The sequence below is a fragment of the Dendrobates tinctorius genome, unplaced genomic scaffold (genome assembly GCF_039654945.1).
Source record: "Dendrobates tinctorius isolate UK_male_01 unplaced genomic scaffold, ASM3965494v1 ptg000039l, whole genome shotgun sequence".
Taxonomy (NCBI): domain Eukaryota; kingdom Metazoa; phylum Chordata; class Amphibia; order Anura; family Dendrobatidae; genus Dendrobates; species Dendrobates tinctorius.
In genome coordinates, this window is record NW_027361707.1 from 6,948,274 (window position 1) to 6,972,095 (window position 23,822).

General features: G+C 42.6%; 1 protein-coding gene across 3 annotated transcripts in view; it reads right to left on the bottom strand.

Annotated features, from left to right (window-relative positions):
- Positions 1-4,146: 4,146 nt before the first annotated feature.
- The window catches only part of LOC141088401 (uncharacterized), a 47,273-nt gene continuing 27,597 nt past the window's right edge, over positions 4,147-23,822 (bottom strand). For 2 of the 3 annotated variants that reach the window (XM_073574443.1, XM_073574442.1), the window contains 7 exons: positions 19,532-19,667; positions 14,456-14,544; positions 8,708-8,771; positions 7,916-8,004; positions 7,409-7,521; positions 6,452-6,608; positions 4,147-4,755 (listed from right to left, as the gene is read on the bottom strand). In XM_073574443.1, coding sequence (XP_073430544.1) covers positions 4,598-4,755; positions 6,452-6,608; positions 7,409-7,521; positions 7,916-8,004; positions 8,708-8,771; positions 14,456-14,544; positions 19,532-19,667 — 806 coding nt within the window. In that variant the 3' untranslated portion in view covers positions 4,147-4,597. The remainder of the gene's footprint in view (positions 4,756-6,451; positions 6,609-7,408; positions 7,522-7,915; positions 8,005-8,707; positions 8,772-14,455; positions 14,545-19,531; positions 19,668-23,822) is intronic. The other variant, XM_073574444.1, reaches the window with a different exon arrangement.

A 23,822-nucleotide genomic window follows, 5' to 3' on the forward strand; every position in this document is an offset into this window, starting at 1 on the left:
TATTTTGCTTCATCCAAAAAGGTGTTGGATGCGGTTCTGTGCGACAGGTCATGTTCTTCCCTCCGTGTCTGTACGGACCTTGGGCACAGTGATGGGGCACCGAAAAGGGCCTTCCCCAAACTGTTCCCACAAAGCTGGAAGCTGCAATTGTCCACAATAGCTGGTATGGTGAAGCATTATGATTTATCTTAAAGAGGTTGTCCTTTACAATGTGTAGTGGGCAGATCAATAAACCTTGGAAATAAGGCTTTCTTCAACTACCCCATCTGTCATATCACCATCATATACCGTTGTGGCCAAAAGTATTGACACCCCTGCAATTCTGTCAGATAATACTCAGTTTCTTCCTGAAAATGATTGCAAACACAAATTCTTTGGTATTATTATCTTCATTTAATTTGTCTTAAATGAAAAAACACAAAAAGAATTGTCCTAAAGCCAAATTGGATATAATTCCACACCAAACATAAAAAAGAGGGTGGACAAAAGTATTGGCACTGTTCGAAAAATCATGTGATGCTTCTCTAGTTTGTGTAATTAACAGCTCCTGTAACTTACCTGTGGCACCTAACAGGTGTTGGCAATAACTAAATCACACTTGCAGCCAGTTGACATGGATTAAAGTTGACTCAACCTCTGTCCTGTGTCCTTGTGTGTACCACATTGAGCATGGAGAAAAGAAAGAAGACCAAAGAACTGTCTGAGGACTTGAGAAACCAAATTGTGAGGAAGCATGAGCAATCTCAAGGCTACAAGTCCATCTCCAAAGACCTGAATGTTCCTTTGTCTACCGTGCGCAGTGTCATCAAGAAGTTTAAAGCCCATGGCACTGTGGCTAACCTCCCTAGATGTGGACGGAAAAGAAAAATTGACAAGAGATTTCAACGCAAGATTGTGCGGATGTTGGATAAAGAACCTCGACTAACATCCAAACAAGTTCAAGCTGCCCTGCAGTCCGAGGGTACAACAGTGTCAACCCGTACTATCCGTCGGCATCTGAATGAAAAGGGACTGTATGGTAGGAGACCCAGGAAGACCCCACTTCTTACCCTGAGACATAAAAAAGCCAGGCTGGAGTTTACCAAAACTTGCCTAAAACGTTTTGGAAGAATGTTCTCTGGTCAGATGAGACAAAAGTAGAGCTTTTTGGGCAAAGGCATCAACATAGAGTTTACAGGAGAAAAAAAGGCATTCAAAGAAAAGAACACAGTCAAACATGGTGGAGGTTCCCTGATGTTTTGGGGTTGCTTTGCTGCCTCTGGCACTGGACTGCTTGACCGTGTGCATGGCATTATGAAGTCAGAAGACTACCAACAAATTTTTCAGCATAATGTAGGGCCCAGTGTGAGAAAGCTGGGTCTCCTTCAGAGGTCATGGGTCTTCCAGTAGGACAATGACCCAAAACACACTTCAAAAAGCACTAGAAAATGGTTTGAGAGAAAGCACTGGAGACTTCTAAGGTGGCCAGCAATGAGTCCAGACCTGAATCCCATAGAACACCTGTGGAGAGATCTAAAAATGGCAGTTTGGAGAAGGCACCCTTCATATATCAGGGACCTGGAGCAGTTTGCCAAAGAAGAATGGTCTAAAATTCCAGCAGAGCATTGTAAGAAACTCATTGATGGTTACCGGAAGCGGTTGGTCACAGTTATTTTGGCTAAAGGTTGTGCAACCAAGTATTAGGCTGAGGGTGCCAATACTTTTGTCCGGCCCATTTTTGGAGTTTTGTGTGAAATGATCAATGTTTTGCTTCTTGCTTCATTCTATTTTGTGTTTTTTCATTTAAGACAAATTAAATGAAGATAATACCAAAGAATTTGTGTTTGCAATCATTTTCAGGAAGAAAACAGAATTGCAGGGGTGTCAATACTTTTGGCCACAACTGTAACCCTGAGCTGCAGCTGTCTCTGATGTCCGGTGCGGTCACATCAACTTCTGGAATTGGTAGCTGACCCGGCCTCACTGAGGCAGGACACAGTCTTCCTGAGTGACTGGGCTGTGGACGGAGCGTCACGGCACATCATTGCGCAGGCTTTCTGCTCTCTGTTAACTGAAAGCAGTGCAGGAGAGGGCATGCGCAATGCTAGGCTGTGAACCTGAGCCCACAGCCGTGTCACTCTGGGTCCCTCCTCCTGTGATGCCAAATCATTTTCCAATTCTGGAAGTTGATGTGACATCAGAGGCAGCTGGGGGGGGGGGGGTCACATGATGGGGATGAGCTGACAGCGATAGCGCCACTCACAGGTATATCTGGAAATGATCTACCTGCTACAACCTCTAACTGGAACTAATGGGCTGATTCCTGGAAACCCCCCCCATAGTTTTATCTTCCTCCACCAATCAGCCAGGTAATGTTCTCCTAGCATTCACCAAGCCCAGACTCATCTATCAGAAGCAGACAGAGACGTGTGATCCATCACTGCACAGAACACGTCTCCTCCAGAGTCCAGTGGTAGCGGCTTTACACCACTCCATCCGACGCTTGTGCTTGGTGAAGTGAGACAGGTGCAGCTGCTCAGCGGGAGTGTAGTGTTTCTGCTGATACTAGGGGCGGTGTGGAATCTGCAGAGCAGTAGTGATTTCTAGGCTCTATTTTATTAGATATTACTTTCATTCTGCAGATCTGTGCACGCTCTTATGCAGGAACCAAGCAAGCAGTGATGAGAAAGTTTCTCAGTGCCCAAAGAAAGCTCATAACAGTTCAAGTCCTGCTGCAGGAGTTCAATAGAAAGTTTCTGCACACTGATACAGAAGCTGCGGGCATTTAACTGAGCGGTGGTCAAATAAGGGGTTATAACAAAAAAAAAAAAAGTGTTTTAAGGCTCCTAAACTTTTTTTTTGGAAAAGTTCTTCGTTCCTTAAGTTTGCTGTCTTTCAGAAAAATACTTCTATAATAGGGATGAGTAAACCGGACTTGTACCGGTCAGTATCCGTACTGGACACTAAGTGTTTGGTGCTAAATGCCAAACTGACTTCACCCGGCATTCCGGTTCTCCGGGGCAGATGTCAGAGAGCGATATGTAAAGTCCAGGCCCCCATGCATTTCATTGTGGTTCAGGTTCTGGTACGCTCCCGAACCTTACTTCAGACTACAACTGGTCCCCTCATTACTATCAAAGAACAATCTACTCCCATCTGTCGGCGCTCGGTCACATACACCGATGGCCAGGAGATCCGTACTCATGATATACAATCCAATGAAGTGACAGAACCAAAGAACTTTCCAAACCTTGCTGTTTCCCCCTCACCCCTGCTCCAGGAACCATTCATATTTTTGATAATTATGGAAAAGCTTGAAAAGGAGTTTCTCAACCTCCAATATGTGCCACCACCAAACCTATGGAGAAGCAAATAGCATGAGGGATGGTTGAAGAGTCAGGTAGGTTCTTACAGAAGTAACCTTTCTTGGCCTCTTAAGTCCCTTGGACTGGGTGTATGGTCTTTTTGCAGCATTTTCAGAGCAAAAACTCCCAAGTTTTTGAGGATTTGGAGAGAATTTTTGTTCCTAACACTGTGCACACAGACCTTTTATGTAATCCTGGAGAATGACCAAACTCCTTTTACCTAGGCAAAATTCTAGAGATGAGCAGATAGATTTGCCAGCCCCTTGTCCAGTAGCCATAGTCTGGGATGGATCGTGTGTTGCAGTTCGACTGGCCTAGACATTAATGATTTTGGCACATGTTCTAGTTACCATGCTCCAAGAAAGAGACGCCAGTAAGCGTCAGGAGAACATTTGTTATTTGTGCCACTTTTTGGGGATGTCTTATGATGGATGGCTTTGTTGGCTGTGCCTATTCCATGTTGGCGAAGCTTCAAGCACATTTTGAGAAGTTGGTGCTCAAACAAATTTTTGCAACTTTTGCGTTTTTACAAAATTTTTGCACAACTGTTTTATGCAGAATTCTGGTGCAAACCGATGATCGGGGCTACTGTGTTTTGCTGCCACTTTTAGCTTATGTATATGGATTTGGACATATAAGGGTCCAGAATATCCGGACCGAATTTTGGAGCAAATATTCTGCAAAAGTAGTGTTTCAAGATCACAATGAAAAAATATGCTCCTTCTGTCACTCAATCATCTTCCCATTGGCTTTTGCTTTTTGGTAACCAAGATCTATTACCGCTTCATGAGAAAACATTGCATTATTTATTTATTTTTTTATTTTACCCAAAAACACATTCTCCAGTTTTAATAAAGCTAGATTATACCACACACTGGTCAAAGAAAAACAAAATGGCTACCAAAAAACAAAACCTAAACCAAGTGCTTATTTATATGGCACTTAGCCATAATAACCCAATAAGCGGGGGGTGGAGTGGCAAAAAAATTCACATAAAGTTGTAAAACGTGTTACGTCTTATGTACAGGAGAAATAATTTTTACAAACCACTATGAATAAGAGTGCTATAACCCACAGACAAGAGAACCTTAAATAAAGACTTCACAGAATGTACAAAATAATCGTAAGAGAACAGCAATGTAGTTTCAAGTCAGAAACGCGCCAGTCACCATCCATCCAGTGGTAGGTAGGTCCAGACCAGCATGCCTCCATCCAGCGAGCACAGGTTACGTTATACAGGGTGGGCACCCATGTTACCATCCGGCGTACACAGGTTCTGCATCGTATGTGATCCCATATATAGAACTAGATCGTTTTGGGTGTAGAAGAGGAGACTTGGGGCTGAGGCCCATGACCCGTCTTCTCTCCGGCATCTGTTTTCGAATGATGTACAACACTCCAAGAAGTATTACTGAAGCGAGAAAAATAGAGAGAACACATAGGTTTTTACCTGGGCTAAATTTTTTCTTTTTCTTTTTTTTTTTGGGGGGGGGGGGGGGTTAAATACCACCATGTACACTAAACCTTCCTATACTCATGCACTCTCAGTTTGGCCAAGTGTTCCCAACAGGGATGTCATACTCTAATACAGAGAGAAAGAAATGAGGTGGGTTCGACACTGTACTTGCGCAGCGTCTAACCCACAGTGTCTACTATGCGTCCGCGGATAACCCATGGAGACCGGACACGCAGTGCCTCCAGACCGCAGCATGTCTATTTATCTTGTGGAGATGCGAGTCTCTGGAAGAGAAATTTAACCTGTACAATGTATAGGACCTGGTGAATCCGCACGGTTCAGTGATCACATGGAGAATCAACTGCGTTCAATAGCCGGCAGCACCTTGCATGCAGCAATTATGCTCTGTGTCCAAAGCGCTGCCAATTCCTGATCATCTGCACATTCCCTTACAAAGTTATTTTCCTCGTATTGAAGCCCCTCGAGTCCCCTTTCATTGCCCCATAATGTATGATGCCGGCAAAAGTGCCCCCCAAACAGTATGATATTCCCACAGTGAATTCCTCCAGATGCACGGTATGACGACCCTACTTTACCACCCCCAGCCAAGTATTGTGATTTCTATACAGCCCTCCACATAGCATAATGGGCCCCACATTGTCCTCCACTCAGAACAATGGGCTTGCATAGTCCTCCATACAGTATAATGGTCCCACATATTCCTCCAAACAGAATGATGGCCCCACATAGTCCGCCAAACATAATGATTGCCCCACATAGTCCTCCAAACATAATGATGGCCCCACATAGTCCTCCAAACAGAATAATGGCCCCACATAGTCCTCAATATAGAATAATGGCCTTGGACTTAGTTCTCCTTACAGAACCAACAATGGGCCACGCATAGTCCTGTAGGAAAAAGGAGTAAAACTTTTCTTGATTAGTGATAATATCTCAAAGGCATAGCATGACGTGGCTATGAAGTAAGTGCACAGTCCATGACTCAATGGTCAGATGACAGACCTGGCGATCTACACGTTTCTGGTGTTATCCAGCCTTATCATGGTCATCTGGCTATCGAGTCATGGACTGTGCACTTCATAGCTTTGCGATGATGCCTTTAATATTTTAACCCTCACTATTGAAACTGATTTAATTCACTAACAAAGAAAAGTTTGACTCCGTGGAGTTTTATCCCTTTTCCTATGCTGCTCATCGCTGCTTTCAAGGAAAAAACCCTTTTCCGTGCTCCAGAACTACTTGGTCATTGGTGGCGGTGAGTGGTTTTGTTTTGTTTTTTTTTTCCTCCTCCTCCTCTCGTCATTCCCCTGATGAGGGAGAGAGCATCTGTAAAAATCCCTCTTCCAAAATTGTTTTCAACCTTATTGGCATCCAGGATGCCGACAGTTGCAAGTACGATGCAATATACCCATTCGGACTCCAATGCCCTTAATATCTGTTGAGCCAGCCTCTGCCAACAAACATCAGCCAAAAGCCCTTAACATGTGATGGTCGACTGATGATGCGAGTTTGGTAGTTGCCATCTACATCTGCAGTTGAAGCTGCACAACTGGCTGGGATGGTCCTAAAAGAACACAGCGTCTTCCATTCTTGGAACACAGGAAAGAGGCATCGTAATCACTCAACTTACCAACTATGCAAACTACAAGTATCGCGATGGTTAAAGGCGCCAGTCGACAGGACTCTCCATCCTTACGCAAGAATGTCTCCATGCAATAACTCGGTTCAGAGCTCCCACGGGGACAAAAGGCATCTTCAGGACAACTGATGGGACTAATGTCTGGACTCTGTGTGTGAGAGAAGACATCTTATGAAGTTATATAGAAAATAAAACCAAATAATTAAGTACAGGGCTTGGCTTTTGCTTCCTTTCAGCCACATTACCCTCCCACCCGCTTTTGGACGCTTGTTCTTTCCACCGTCCTACAGTAAAAGGCCAGCTACATATACTCATTTTCACCGTCAAGTAGCGACCAGGATTTCCATGCTGATCGAGTATTCTGAGCTGACATCGTGCTAGAGTGTTGTGGTTGGAGTATGGACTCATGGCCCAAACAGGACATCCTCATATATGTCCTTGAGGCTGAAGAATTTGGGTCTGGAGAACCGCAGCCAGTCCAGACATCACATCCGATTTTCATAGTCCAAGTCTATAGATTTCCAAGGGGGGGGGGGTCTGCATTATGGTTTCATATGGTCAAGGTCACACACAAAGTGTTCTCTGATGAACAGTTTCTATCGAAGTCCCTGAAATACAGGAGGTTAACAGAAACCCAGAGGGAGCCATTTACTATTAGGGTGCTTTCAGATGTCCATATAAATCTGTCCGAGAGTTGACCGCAATGCACAGACAGGCTGGTGGGTTTCCCAACCTGAACGGGGAATAGCCTCATAGAAATATATGGTGTACGACTGAAAAAGACAAATACTACCAGCAGTCCAAATTGACAATGATGGCCTCAATAGTGAATGACCATCAAAATCCAGTTTTTTGGAAGGGGGATTCTAATGGAAGAACTTGAGGACCAAAGTTTTAATGACCCTTACGGAAGACTGGGTCTTCTTCCCCATGCACCTATAGACTTACAGGACAGTAGTGATCTTTAGGACACTCCTCACAGCGTACTCCTCCCGAGTTCACCTGGTATTCACCATCACGGCAATATTTGCATCGATCGTCTCCAAGTCCTTTATACATACCTAGGTAGGCGAGGAATACGAGGAGAACATGAGAACAGGAGGAGAACAGGAGAAGATATCCGACTTCTTCTCCAATACACATTAGCCACCTAAAAAGGAGACCACATAGAATGTGGCCAAATCGGTAACTTTCACTCACCGGCTGCCAAATATGTGCTCTCGACCAACTCTTTGGCTTATGAGTGTGTTTATTTTATTATGGAGAGTGGGAATAAGCTGATGCCAGACTTCACCAGCAATGGGTTAGGCATGTAGAAATTCAACATGCCCAATCTCGAATATCACCCCTGTGAGAGACCTTGTATCAAACGTGTATGGATGGCGGGACAAAGAAAAGCAAATCCTAATCTGCAGCGCTACGTTCCCAAATAATTCATGATTCATTAATAATTACCGGGAAGACACAGGGTGCACTCTACGGAGCCGACTTCCAAAGATTCCTGCCCTTCAGGGCACATTGTGCAGTGGGTACATGAGGACGTGCTACAGACATACAAGAAATATTAGTTACACAGATTACTTGGCCTCCAAAAGACAAAAAAGTAAAATGGCCAATGAGCATCAGGCAGCGCTACAGGGAACTGCGACATCACTTCATTCAAGGGAACAGGCACTTAAAATCTATGAGGTCCCTGATGATGATTTGGAAATATCCTTTAAGAATGGGGCAAGGGCTGCTCATGATAAGCGCGGCTATGTCCCCCAGTCCCATAGACAACAGCAGACGCCATCATCAAGAGCAGCCATTGCTCCATTCAAATGGGCATTTAAGAGCCCCCCATTCCTACGATCCATGGGGTCCCAGTGATCAGGAAGTGATCACCCATCCTGTGGATAATTTGCTATGATGGGAATAACCTTTAACTAATATTGTGAGGATTGTGGGGGTCGTCTGACAGACAATCTGGAAGTGATCACATATCTTAAAGGGTTTAGAAAAAGCAAAACTGTAAAATAAATGATTCCCCTGCTATTCTGCAAAATATATATTCCCAATTCTTCCATTTCCAAGTTTATGCTAATTGTACTGCAATATAAATCCATTCCCAATACATTGGAATCCTGGGGAGCTGGACAAGCAGATCTGCAGTGTTAAGCATGGTGGAGCAGAGCAGCAGTGGGTTATTTTGAGGAGACAATATGTGCATTACAACAACATCGACAGACAATTAAAAAAAAAAATTACTTGCAAAATGTGTCCTCCGGACAAGGCTCGCAGCGTGATGCATTCTGTGCAGATGCAAATTGACCTTAAAAGATAGATATAATGCAATCACAATAATGCTAGATCATCCTAGTGCCCAATGTCAGGATGCTGCAGGCTGGCAGCTTGGATTTTTATGGTGTCCGTTATATAGAGCATTTGCAGCTGTGAAACACTTGTCCTTGAGTTTTTCACCCATCAGGTTGGCCCACCGTCCGGTCAGCAGTTTCCCATTTGCCTCCATTTCTGGGTGATCACGATTATGCCATTACAGTTTCTGATACTAATCACTAGAAGCCTTTATGTACGACTTCAAGGAGATGGGTCTCCAAATTTCACAGTACAAACAGCATACAATATTAGGTAGTCCTCTTTGACCTGGTAAGGCTAGTGTACTTACTTTTAAAAAAAGATCAATACCTTTCAGAATGGCTATATAATCCCAAGTTATATTATGATGAACCTTTTATGAGCTCAACTTGGAATTAAATAATTAAATATCTCATGTGTCCAAGTATATTTAGGCTTTTCCCACCTAGCCTGAGAACTGCAGCTTGTACTGAGCAGTGTGAGATCTTAGCAGTAGCAGGGAGGAAAGACACTGAGGATCTGTCAATCACATAAGGGGAAGAGGATTCAGCAGCAGGGAGGAGGGACAGTGAGGAGCAGCCAGCCACCTAGGTGAGCAGACATTAAGTAGCAGAAGAGAGGAGGGACACTCGGGAGCTGTCAATGAGGCTAGATGGGTGGAGATTAAGCAGATGCAGGAAAGAGGGGCACTGAGGAGCTGTCAATCAGGTAGGTGGATGGAGAATTAGGGTAAACTTTCATAAAAGGATAATACAGCCTCGCTGATGTGGATTTTCAATAGCGATCACACTAAGAGGCTGGGGAGGGAGGAGGCTTCCTCTCCCATGCGATTGGCTCCCCCTCAATGTCTTCGCGGGCTGTCGGTAGATGTCATGGCAACCCGAGGCCATCATGAGGACATCTGGGTCTGTCAGCTATGGTAGTCTATTTAGAACATGCCAGGAGCGTAGTCTAAGAGGCTTCTGTCAGTGAAAGGCTGTGTGCACACGCTGCGGATTAGGTGCGGATTCATCCGCGCGGATTTTGTAAAATCCGCAGGTGAAACCGCAGGTCAAAATACCTGCGGTTTTACCTGCGGATTAGCCTGCGGTTTTGCCCTGCGGTTTTTCATCTCCTCAATGGAGGAGATGGCAAACCGCAGCAGAATCCGCAGAAAGAATTGACATGTCAGTTCTTTCTGCGGATTGAAAACCGCAGATAATCCGCGTGGAAAATTCCGCACCGTCTGCACTGCGGTTTTTGATTCCCATAGGGAATCATGGTACTGTACACCGCAGCAAAATCCGCAGCGTGTGCACACAGCCAAACACTGAAAGGTGTAGTGCTTTGCAAAGCTGGTGTATCGTAACGCACTATACCAGTGATCAGAGGATTAAAAGGTAAAGTCCCATAGATGGACTAAGTAAAAAAAAAGTTGAAAAAAAATTGTAAGTATATATTTTTTTTAAATAATCACAAAAAGAAAAAAATATTATACCAATAGATCTATGTAAAAACAAAAATAAACAAAAAAGTACAACTGATTGGCATCGCCCGACTTAAACGGTCACAGTTAACCCCTTCAGTGAACACCGTAAAAAATAATTATATATATATATATATATATATATATAGCAAAAACTGCTTTAATCAACATACCGAACAAAAAGTGTAATACAAAGCAATCAAAACGTAAAAAAATGTGGCATCGATGAATATGTAACTTTGTCCTGGAAAAATCAATCTGCCATGCAGCTCCATGCGAGACGTAGTAAGAAAAGTTATAGAGCTAAGAATAAAGCAACGCAAAAATAATCTTTTCAACTTGAACTATGGAAATTGAGACAGCAAAGGCCTCCAGCCAGCAAGTGAGTTCAACTCAATGTACACAACATAATACTTATGGACTTGGACAAGATGTATTTGTAATGTACCAATGTGTTATGGAGCAGCAGCTCATCCATGGCTACCATCCCGGGCACGTTGCAGCCAGACGGGGTCCAGAGTAAGTCTGCCGCCTCATTAGTGAATTGATCACTTGGGAGTTTCATCTTGAATCAGCTCACTCTGGAGATTTAGATGTAAATACTGATGCATGTGCTCAGTGTAGAGCGCAGGATAAATGTGATCCCATGCGTTATGTAAAATGTTCCCAACAAAAGCTTTAAATCAATCCCCAAAAAAAGGGTCCCTACTCAGGTGTCCGTCATGTGTTAACGTAAATTTAGGAGGCTTCCAAGTTACTGGTAGTACAAAGGCTCTGGAAAAGCACCGTGGCTCCTTGCTCCCCCAAAGAAATTCTGCAAATTCTGCACTTCCAGATGCCCCATCCCTTCTGAGCCTCCAGGTGCCTAAGCCACATTTAGCGTCCACATATTTGGCATTCCAATGAGAGTCCCCCTTATTTACGGGTGCATGTCTCCAGAAGCACTACAACTACAAGTAGGGCTCCATCCCTCCCGAGTCTCGCCATGTGGTCGAGAAGTGTTATCTGTACAGTTACATATAGGGTATTGCCACGCTCAGCAGAAATTCTGTGACAACTTTTGAGGCCATTTTTACCCACTTTGTGTGAAAATGTAAAATCGGGCTAAAACAAAATGTTTGTGGTAAAAATGTAGTTATTTTTTCTTCCCTGCCCAATAATATAAAATTCTGTGACACATCCATGGTGTCAATATGATCACTGCACCCCTAGGGGTCACTTATGGGGTTCTGCTGTTCTGGCACTTCAGGGGCTCTCCCAGTGAGTCATGGGCACCTGCAAACCATAAGGCTATGTGCCCACGTATGCAGAAAATTTCTGCATGAAAACCGGACTTCTTCCCAGAAAATGCATTTTTTTGCACAAAAAATGGGCGTTTTTATGTGTCTTTTTCCGCGCGTCCCCAGTCTCATAGAAAATAGCTAAAAATGCGGAGTTTTACGCAAAATTAATGAGCATGCTGCGTTTTTTTACAGCGATGCGCTTTTTTTTGCGGAAAAAATGCATCAATATGCACAAAAAGTGCAGAATGCATTAAAATGAATGGGATGCTTCTTTTAAGCGATTTTTAAGCATCTTTGCTGGTAAAAACGCTTAAAAATGCGAAAAAAAAAAAACGTGGGCACACAGCCTAATAGTAAAATCTGAACTACATTATGGCGCTCCTTCCCCTCTGAGATTTACACTGCGCCTGAAAAATATTGCCCGATTACATGTAGGGTTTCACTCAGGAGAAATTGTACAAAAAATATTTTCCTATTAGACCTTCTAAAAATTAAAAACTTGGGTCCACAACAGCATTTTTGTGGTAAAAACCACCATGGTTACTAGCCGTTTTTTCTGGAACCCATGACAGCACCACCTGATATACGGGTGCTGTCATGGGTGAAGGAAAAACCACCATGGTTACTTACCAGTAGCCGGTTTTTCCGGAACCCATGACAGCACCACCTGATATACGGGTGCTGTCATGGGTGAAGGGAAAACCACCATGGTTACTTTCTGGTAGCCGTTTTTTCCGGAACCCATGACAGCACCTATATATCAGGTGGTGCTGTCATGGGTGAAGGGAAAATGTAATTTATTTTTTCTTCACTGCCCAATGGTATAAAATTCTGTGAGGCACATGTGGTATCAATGTGATCACTGCACCCCTAGATGAATTCACTGGGGAGTGTAGTTTGTAAAATGGGGTCACTTATGGGGGGGGGGGTTCTGCTGTTCTGGAACTTCAGATGCTCACTACTCCCCCCCTAGATGAATTACTTAAGAGGTGTAGTTTCCAAAATGGGGTCAATTGTGGGAATTTCTGCTGTTTTCGCAAATTAGGGGCTCTTCAAATGTGACATAGGATTCACAATCTATTCCAACCAAAATTGTGCTCCAGAATGTAATTGACGCTCCTTCCTTTCCGAGCCCCGCCGTGTGCCCCCAAACAGTAGTTTTCCCACCACATATAGGTTATCGGCGTACTTAGGGGAAATTGCACAACAAATTATAGTGTCCATTTTCTCTTGTTACCGTTTGCAAAATTTAAGGCTAAATCAACATTCTTGTGGGAAAAGTATTTTTTTTTCCTTCCACATTGCTTCGATCCGTTTGAAGCCCCTAAAAACTGTTAATAAACTATTTAAATGTGGTTTCGAGCATATTGACGGGTGCAGTTTTTAAACTGGTGTTGCTTTTGGGTATTTTCTATAACATAGGCCACTGAAAGTCACTTCAATGGGGAGGTGTTCCCCACATTTTTTTTTTTTTTTTTTTTGTTGGAAAGTTGAGAAATTGATGATCAACTTTTAGCCCTTTCAAAAATGAAGCTCATGTAAAGTAGACTCGGTAAATGTTATCTATTAACCATTTTGTATGATAAAGCCATTTGATGTAAAAACATAATTCGAAGTTTGAAAACTGCAAAATTTTCAACTTTTTGATATTTTCATAAATAAAAACGCAAATCACATCAGCCAAAATTTACCACAGACAAAGTACAATGTGTCATGAAAAAAAACAAAATTCAGTGGGATCCGTTGAAGTATTCCAAAGTTATTGCCACATAAAGTGACAGAGGTCAGAATTGAAAAAAATTGGCCTGGTCAGGAAGGTCTTCTACTGGCATGGGGTACAAATACATTACTAGCACTGCTTATGGCAACGGATCTGCCTCTCAGCCCACGTCACCAATCTTCCTCTCAGCTCAGGCCTTCTCCGACATCTGACCACTCTCGGACCCTTCTGTGGTGATGGTGGCTGCAAGTCCTCCTCGCAGCCACACAACCTGTCCTGGTCCAGGTCCTGGCGCCAACTTCATCTTCTCGCCCTGGCCAGGTCTTTTATAATTAAACACTGCGACACAGGTGTCACCTGACCTGTTGTCTTCAAATCCATCCTGTTGGAAAATAGGTTCCTACTACGGTGTATATATGTATACACACGCACACACACACACATACATACAGTAGTAGGAACCTAACAGTGGGAAACTATTTTCCGACAGGAAGGTTTTGAAAATGACAACAGGTCAGGTGTCACCTGTGTCACAGTGATTAATTATAAAAGACCTGGCCGGGGCGAGAAGAGGGAGTTAGCGCCAGAATATATATATTTTTTAGATAATATAATAATAGATAACATCATATAATATATTATATATATTACATTCATTGGTAAGACATTTCACGCTTACACAGTAAAGTGTCACAGAAAAAAATTAAAACCAGAAGTGTCATGGGATCTTTTCATCGTTTTGGGGGTTTTTGGACCATATTTAATAAGACTTGTAAGATTTATAAAATGAGCAGAATTAATTCGGGATCATCATTCGACTTTCTGTTCAGCTGACTGACACTGAGCTGTTCGCCTGCTAAATATGTTGTGTACGTGTTCTGCACTATACTCCAGAGCTGCATTCACAATTCTGCTGCTTGTTAGTACATAAGGTTGAGAGTCCCTGGCAGATTAGCTGAGTGTGTATAATACAGGAGACAGTTAGTTTTCCTGGTATACATGTGAGTTTCTGGTGTAGGCTACAGTTCACACTGAAGAGCTCCGAGCAGATACTGCACCTGCAAGAAATGCCGTGAAACGTCAGATTATGTAGATTGCATTGATATAGGGGCAATAATGTATGTACGCAAGTACCGGGCACCACTTTAGTTATTGTGCACATATGATCTTACCTTTTTCACATGGCATACAAGATATAGATGCCGTCTCATTTGTGAAATACCCAGGGTCGCACGACTGGCAGATTACACTTCCCGTTGTGCTGTGTGATGAAAAATAGAAGTGCACGGCTCAGCGATATCCATGGTAAGTACAGAGATGTTATGGGACACAGCTTATACCTGGTGACTGGATGGAGAAAGACTATGCAGGTCATCTAGAGAAAATCAATGTTGGTCTGCAATACTACATTTCCCCAGTAGTGGCCACTGCAGGGAAAAGGTATAGCTGGATGCAACGTACCCTCACTGTACGATCATGATGATTTCAAAAGTCAAGTCTGCTATGACCAGCCGATTCCAAGGCAACTTTTCCTAAAAGGGGTTGTCATGATATGGAAGCCCTTTCAACCCTGTATTGCACACTTGGCAAGTATCAGTATCAGTTTAAAAAAATGTCTCCGTATTCAGTAACAAGGTCTATGTAGTGATATAAATGGTGCTACGCATTTACAATTTCCATTTATTTTCGGTTATTAAACTGTAAGTGTTGCTTAAGCTCACACTGCGCATAAACTGTGAAGCTGGGAGTTCACAGCGTGCAAGTTCAATTCAAAAAGAACCAAGATAAAAAAAAGGGCAGTTTTTACTCTTATTTTATTCCCACTGCTTCCTTGAGTATTATGGGTTAATTTTTTCTTCAATTCCATCATATATGTAGTTCCAGAGATGGGGACTTTTTTTTTAGTTCTACTTTTTATGGTCATGTGGGTGTGGCTCACAGGACAACAATGCAGAGCCATCTAAAGACACGCCCCTGAGGAATCCTGTGAGCCACTCCCCTTTGTAAAGGCAAAAATTAGCACTAAATAAAAAGACCCATATGAATGTTACCGCACCCTTATTAAAAGCATGTGCCTACACTTTGTCCAGTCATTTCTGATAGTATGATTGTGTGCAGGCCCGGATTTAGGGGGGCCTCCCACCAATGGTGCTATATAAATAAGTAATAATCATAATAATAATATAGGGATAAATATCTCAAAACATGTAAAATACACGTCTCTCTTTGCTGTGAACCATTTCTAATAATAAGGAGCATTTAACAAAAGAGAAACTACTGAAAGTGTAGGGACTTGGCTATGGTCATACATCTCAGTGGCTGGCGTAGAGTGGCAGAGTCATGGCACCTGCATCAGCATCCACTGACCTGGCTAGTCAGACTGACTTAGTACCTGTACCTAATGCATAGCTTATGGCATGCGGCAGCCTTCTACGATCCCAACAGAAGCTTCTAGGCGCAGCGCGCTACCTATTCAGCTATATCGCTCCCTGGCCCTCGGATTAGATCAGATGAGAGTTTGTTCAGTTCAGCTACCTTCGAGGAAGGAGGCGGAGCCACGATATTGGCACGAGAAGAGGATTCTCCACCGCAGAGCGCGGCAGGACTTCAGTCTGGATCTTCAGTCAGAGGAGGTAAGGCAAAAGAAGCAACAATGAAATCAACAGAAGAGATAGCGAAGACAAGAAATTGTTCACTGTTCATTCAAGGCAAGTATCGGAAAGGAGTAATGACCTTGTAGAATCTGATCAACCTGACAGTGCTTCAGTGGAAATAGTTGTTGATCCTGGCAAAGAAAATGCTGAAGTAGTAACGTGTACAGCTGAAGAACACAAAGAAAAGGAGACCGATAGTGTCACATGTTATGAAGAATTTGAAGTTGAGGGCCCACCAGGGGGCGATGACATTGGACTTTGGCCATCCATTATTTCGGAACACATGCGAGATTACTGGCTAAAAAGGGGTATATCAACAATCCAGCAATGTGATGAAAGTTTGCTCATTGCACACTCGGTTCAGCAACCTAGAAAGGACCACAATATTCCAAGAATGTGCACACCCTAAAGGATGCATTTACTGCTTCATGTGCAGATTGATGTGCTTTATTACAGCATCTGAGTCTTCTCAGCTTTTGTCTAATGGATTCTGTGATTGAAAACGTTCACAAGAATGAATAAAAAGTCATGAGCAGTCAGCGGAACATCTGAACTCTACAATTGCTTTCAATATGAGGTTAAAAGCGATTGGGCGAATTGATACAGAGCTAACAATGGGTCGAGGCTCAGGAGCATTATTGGAGGTCAGTATTGAAACGAGTAGTAAATGTTATTCAGTTTATTGCCGAGCGTGGCTTAGCATTTAGAGGAGATAACGAATTGGTTGGATCACCTAGAAATGGAAACTTTCTGGGCATTCTTGAACTCATCGCCCAGTACGACGACTTTCTTGCACAGCATATCAAAATTCAAGCCAATCGCGGCAAGGGTCATACAAACTACCTGTCATCTACAATAATGGAAGAAATTATCAATGTAATGGGTGAACAAGTCCTCAGAGAAATTATTTCTCGAGTTAAATCAAAATACTACTCCATCTCTTTGGACTCCACACCCGATGAAGCTCACGTTAACCAACTAACCCTTGTATTGAGGTATATGGAGAAAGATGGCCATGTAGAACGCTTTGTAACATTCATGGCAAACAAAGGCCATGGTGCTCAAGACATGTTCAATGCCTTGTTGGAATTTTTGAAGAGACATGACCTAGACCTGAGAAATTGCCATGGTCAAAGTTATGACAATGAATCTGCAATGACTGGCAAATACAATGGCCTGCAAGCCAAAGTGAGAGAGAATAACAATCTTGCATTCTGGATTCCTTGATGGCACACTCTTTAAATCTGGTTGCTAAAAATGCTGTAGAAAGCTGCTCGAGTGCTGTACATTTTTTTTTTTTACTTCCTTGAAAAGCTGTTCCTCTTCTTCACAGTTTCAATGCATCGGCATCAAATCCTGACTGAGGCTTTGAAAAATATTGACTCAGCAACGTGTCACAACAAAGCATTGGTCCTGCAGAGCTGACGCTACTAAGGCCCTTAAGCATGACTATCAGCAGATTAAAGATGTACTTAAACAGATTGCTGATGACTTTGAAGAAAAAAAGCTGTGTATGTGAGAAGCAGAAGGACTGTTAATACTAATTTCAAGCTGATTCATTTGTCTTAACACCAGTTTCTGGAATGATATCCTGCAAAGAACAGATGCTACTAGTAAAAATCTAAAACACGCAAAATTCGATCTAAACACTGCTGTGGCGTCACTGACCAGCTTAAAAAACTGTCTCATCAAAGCGCGACTCCTTCAAAAATTACGAGAAGCAAGGCGAAGAGCTGTCTGGTTCATCTGAGTATGTTCAGACGATAACTCGACACAGGCGCCGAAATGTGTGTCTCAATCCATTGGATTATGGCCATACGGAAGAAGTACAACTCAGCCCTTCTGAAAAATACAGAACAGAAACTTTCTTGCCTATCACTGATCAGTTTATCGCTTCTCTTGACCAACGTCTTCCAGCATATAAAGATATATCAAGCAAATTTAGCTTTTTTAGCCATCTGAAAGAACTGTCAATTCTAGGATGTATTAACAGAAGCATACAGTCTAGATCACGTGAAGTCATTATTGCCCTCTATTCCTCTTTGGTCAGACCTCATCTGGAATACTGTGTCCAGTTTTGGGTGCCACATTTTAAAAAAGACAACAAACTGGAGCAAGTTCAGAAAACAGCGTCCAGAATGGTGACCGGTCAGCAAACCCTGTCTTATGAGGAAAGGTTGCAGGATTTGGGAATGTTTAGTTTGCAAAAGAGAAGACTGAGAGGAGACTTAATAACTGTCTACAAATATCTCAAGGGCTGTCACATTGTAGAAGGATCAACTTTATTCTCATTTGCACAAGGAAAGACTAGAAGCAATGGGATGAAACTGAATGGGAGGAGACACAGATTAGATATTAGAAAAAACTTTTTGACAGTTAGAGTGATCAATGAGTGGAACAGGCTGCCACGAGAGGTGGCGAGTTCTCCTTCAATGGAAGTCTTCAAACAGAGGCTGGACAAATATCTGTCTGGGATGATTTAGCGAATCCTGCTTTGAGCAGGGGGTTGGACCAGATGACCCAGGAGGTCCCTTCCAACTCTACGACTCTATGAACTGTCTTCAGACGAGCTTAAGGCCACAGCACAGCAACTCGTCAGGTCTTATTCAGATGACTTGGACATTACATTTATCGATGAACTGTGTCAGTTTGTAAAATTTGCCAGTTTATTCACAGACGAGGAGCCAAAAGATTTCAGCACTGCACTTTGCATGTACAAGCTTATCATGGAAAAGGGTGTGCAGGACACTTTCCCAAACATTGAGATAGCTCTGAGGATTTATCTGATTTTGATGGTAAACTGCAGTGGTGAGCGTTCCGTCTCAAAACTCAAATTAGTTGAAAACCGATTAAGGACATCCATGAAGCAGGAACGAGTTGTAAATTTAGCTATCATGAGCATCGAGTCAGATATACTGCGTGAATTGGACTTTAGTGACATCATTAGTGATTTTGCAGCACGAAAATCAAGGAAAGTGCCTGGATTGTAAAAAATGATTTTACCTGAATTACTCTGCGTAAATGATTTTTGTAAATAAGCTTGCGCTCGTTTCATTTTGTGCTTTTTGCATTACATATTGCAACGCCTTGAAAAATGGGCCTCCCTCCAAAATGGGCCCCGGGCCACCCACCTCTTAAATCCGACCCTGATTGTGTGTAAGAATACCCCTTACTGACCATGGGAACGGTGATGCCCAACTTGTAGTTATGCAGACATTTCCAGGAGGAATAACAGAGCAACTTCAGAAGTTTTATTTACTGAATATTCAGAAACTTTCAAAACATTTAACATTTTTTTTCCAATTTAAAAAGACATTGTCAGGATAAAAAGCAAACAAAAGCCATACAAAAACACACTGCTGCCTTCTTGTAACTATAGTGCCACCCCTGACCGTGGGTTGTGTGTGGTATTGCAGCTCAGATCCATTCACTTCAATGTGGCTGAGCTGCAATGTCGCACATAACCCATGGTCAGGGAAAGCAGCCAGGTTTTGTTCTAACCCTGGATAACCCCTTTAAATAGTCAATTCCGGATATAAAAATACAAAAAAACAATCCCTGTTATATTTTTTTTAATATGAAATGGTTCCTTACTTGGTATAAAGTCCAGGAGGACACGGCAGACACGTCACCTGACCGCCCCATGGCTGATAAAAGCCAGATGAACAAGGCAGGCAATCAGAAGAACTTACACAGAAGCCACTCATGCAGCAGAAACAAGATTCTGTATCTGGAAGAAAAGGAAAGATTTCAGATCACAGAGATTCCTACTTTCCCTGAGCCTACCCGACTGTAACGTGTGAGGTACCCTTCTATGTGAATGTCCCCCACCCTGGCCCCATCCCTTAATAATGTCCCGTGTCTGGGGCCCCTTTATGTAATAATGCACCCCCATCCTCTTCTGACAGGGCAATTTTCCATTTTCATTTTTTTCCTCTTCTTCCCAGAGCCGTAATTTTTTTTTTCATTGTCCCATGTACATAGCCATACGAGGGCTCGTGTTTTTTTTTCAGGGCGAGTTGTACTTTTGAATCATAAAATGTTGCGGCAGATTGGAAGCAGAGGGGTTTTTTTTTTAAATTTTCGTAAAAGGGAGGCAGGTAGAAGCCTTAATTGAAAGCATCAGACATATGTCTTGTATAACAAATATATAAGAGTATATACTGCAGAATAATTGTGAATTATACAATGATTCAAGATTTTTTGAGTTAAACAGCAGATTTAGGACTCGGAACCATTTTTTTTGTTAAGTACCTGTCCAAATAAATCAACACAAAAGGATGAGCGAAAAAGACATAACACAAAAACATTCAAAGACAAGAGGAAGGAGGGAAGGGAACATGAAGGGAAGAGGGTGAGGAAAGGGGAACATCGGAGAGAGCATCTTGAGGCGTAACCTTCCCCCTAGAAGGTCCAAGTAATCCGCTGAGGATCTAAATTCCAGCCAATAGAACCATGTTTTGTACAATTTATCACGAGAGTTGTTGATCGTTGAGGTGAGCTCCTCCATCACATGATCTCATTCACTTTAGAGAACCAAAGTGACACTGTCAGGGTGGTGACTCAGAACCAAACTTTTATATGTTTTTAGGGGGATATTACTGTGCTGAAGGAGAACGACCAACGGGTCAAGATCAGAAATTAGTTCTGTGAATCACCAGTTGTACTTTTTCCCAGAAAGGCGACAGGAATTTACAGGACCATGAAATACGAAGAAGGCGGCCTTCCTCCTCCCCACACCTCCAATACATACAGAAATACAGAGTGTAGGCGAGTAATTTGTACCAGGCCTCTTGAAATCGTGAGCCGATGGATGTTTTATGTGTCAAGGTAAAGATACGCCTCCATTGATCCCTTGTTAAGGTACAATTCAGGTCCATCTCCCATTGGGTTTGAAAAAGTGTTTTAGGTTGATCTGGGGGTTCCATCAGGAGGGAATATGAGAATGACAAAGTGTGTCTTAAGTGGCCGGTCTTTGAACATTCCTTCTCGAAAATTGTTTTCTCATTTTTGTAAAAGGCTCTAGATGGCAGAGAATGGAAAAAATGAGTAAGTTACCCAACTCTCCAGTGTCCCAAGGGTGGAGCTGATACAAGAACCTGAAGGGGGTATTTTGACAGCCAAATGTTCTCTTGTCCAAAATGTGATACTGCCCTTTTCAAAGCAGGAGCTAAAAATCTCATCCTCAATTCCCAGGTGAAAAAGTGGATTGCCAAAAGACAGGATACATGGAGGAATATAATGGTAAAACTAACAATCTTACCGAGGGATTCCTGCAACATGCCAGGGTGGCCCCAATTATAGGATGAGATTTGAGTGTAGAGACCGTGGACCTTAACCCCTTAATGTCCAATGACGGACACAGTCCGTCATTAGACATCTCTCCCGCTTTGATGACGGCTCCGGCGCTGAGCCCGCATCAAAGCCGGGACATGTCAGCTGTTCATGTCAGTGGTTGGCGCTGAAAGCACAGGAGTAAATCTGCTACATATGGGCGATCTGCTCATCACCCATATGTAGCAGAGCCGATCGAGTTGCGGATGCTTCTAGCCTCCTATGGAGGCTATTGAAGCATGTCAAAAGTGAAAAAAATGTTTAAAAATAAAAAAAACTTAAAAGTTCAAATCACCCCCCTTTCACCCCAATCAAAATAAAACAGTAAAAAAAAAATCCCACATACACATATTAGGTATCGCCGCGTTCAGAATCGACCGATCAATAAAAAGTATTAACCCGATCGCTAAACGGCGTAGCGAGAAAAAAAGTCAAAACCCCAGAATTACATTTTTTTGATCTCTGTGACAATGCATTAAAATGTAATAACGGGCGATCAAAAGAACGTGTCTGCATAAAAGTGGTATCATTAAAAACGTCAGCTCGGCACGCAAAAAAATAAGCCCTCGCCCGACCCCAGACCATGAAAAATGGAGACGCTACGGGTCTCAGAAAATGTTTTTTTTTAGCAAACTTTGGATTTTTTTTCACCACTTAGATAAAAAAGAACCTAGAAATGTTTGGTGTCTATGAACTCGTAATGACCTGGAGAATCATAATGGTGTATCAGTTTTAGCATTTAGAGAACCTAGCAAAAAAGCCAAGCAAAAAACAAGTATGGGATTGCACTTTTTTTTGCAATTTCACCGCACTTGGAATTTTTTTCCCATTTTGTAGTACACGACATGGTAAAATCAATGGTGTTGTTCAAAAGTACAACTCGTCCCGCAAAAAATAAGCCCTCACATGGCCATATTGATGGAAAAATAAAAGTTATGGCTCTGGGAAGGAAGGTAGCGAAAAACAAAAACGCAAAAACGAAAATAACCCCGGTCCTTAAGGGGTTAAGCAAGGGGATCGTTATTAATGGGGTATTTGTAAAACTCTGTTCAATTCCAACCCATGCTTTCCCAGACCCATTCCGGCACCAGTCCAGAACTCTAGAGAGGCGAGAGGCAATAAATTATGATCTGAAATCTGGTAGCCCTATACCCCTCTGAGGATTTAGGGTGACAATGTAGCTCTACATATGCGTGGGGGTTTTCCCATCAAGATGAATTTAGGACAGCGTGTGGAATGTTCACGTTCAAAGCTTCAGATTTAGCAAAAGTCAATTTTAAAGCTTGAGAGGCTATTATATGTGCTGAATTCTGTTATTGAATAGGAAAGTTTTCGGTTTGTTAAGAAGAAAGACAGATCATTTGCAAAAGCCGCAATCTTGTACGGAGGGGCCACCAACGCGGGGACCCGCTAGATCATTGTTAGATCGAATTCTCACGAGGAAGGTTTCTATTGTGAGAATGAAGATCGGCGGGAATAGCGGACACCCCTGTCTTGTACAGTTTCGTCTATCAAATTCCTTGGAGAGGATCCAGTTAACTTTTATACTAGCAGGTGGTTTTGAATACAAGGCTGAAATCCATCGTAACATATTGGACTTCAGGCCTAGTCGGGAGAGCGTCTCATTCATGAAGGTCCAATTCCATTTCTGCATCAGTAGACAGTAAAATTAGTAGCTGCGACTTGAATCTAGTTCTATAGATTAGGGTCAAAGCTTTGATTAGGTTGTCTCTTGCTTCCCTGCCCCTCATGAAACCCGCCTGATCCGGGTGGATGATGTTTGAGAGAAGGGGAGCTATTCTGGATGCAATCATTTTTGCAGAAAGCTTAAGGTCTACGTTGAGAAGAGAAATGGGTCTCTATCTAGCGCTCTTTCCCTTCCTTGTGTATGAGTGATGTGTGCTCGCAGTGAGTCTCCTGGAAATGACGAGCCTTGAGATAGAACGTTGAGACTGGAACTAAGATGGAGGGACAATGACTCCAGGAACATTTTGTAGCATGGTAAAGAGAACCCATCTGGGCCGGGGGCTTTCCCTGTTTTTGTCTCTTTAACCGCAGTTTGTAATTCCCCTATAGTAAAAGGAGATTCAAGTGAGTCTATTTCAGCTTCCGCTAAAGATGGGAGGCCAGACTCATAGAATCGTAGAGAATCATAGAGTTGGAAGGTACCTCCTGGGTCATCAGGTCCAACCCCCTGCTCAAAGCAGGATTCGCTAAATCATCCCAGACAGATGTCTCTCCAGCCTCTGTTTGAAGACTTCTATTGAAGGAGAACTCACCACCTCTCGTGGCAGCCTGTTCCACTCCACTCTGTCAAAAAGTTTTTTATCTAATCTATGTCTCCTCAATATATGCTCTAATAAGTGACTGAAAATCAACACTATGTGTAGCTGGATTAGATTGAGTCTATTGAGTATAAAGAGGAGTAAAAAGTTTTAAAAGTTTCTGCATTGTCAGAGAAGGTGATTGCATTTTTGCGTTTGATCCATTATTTGAAATAAAAAAAATATATCTTTATTTTTATATAGCGCAAACATATTCCGCAGCACTT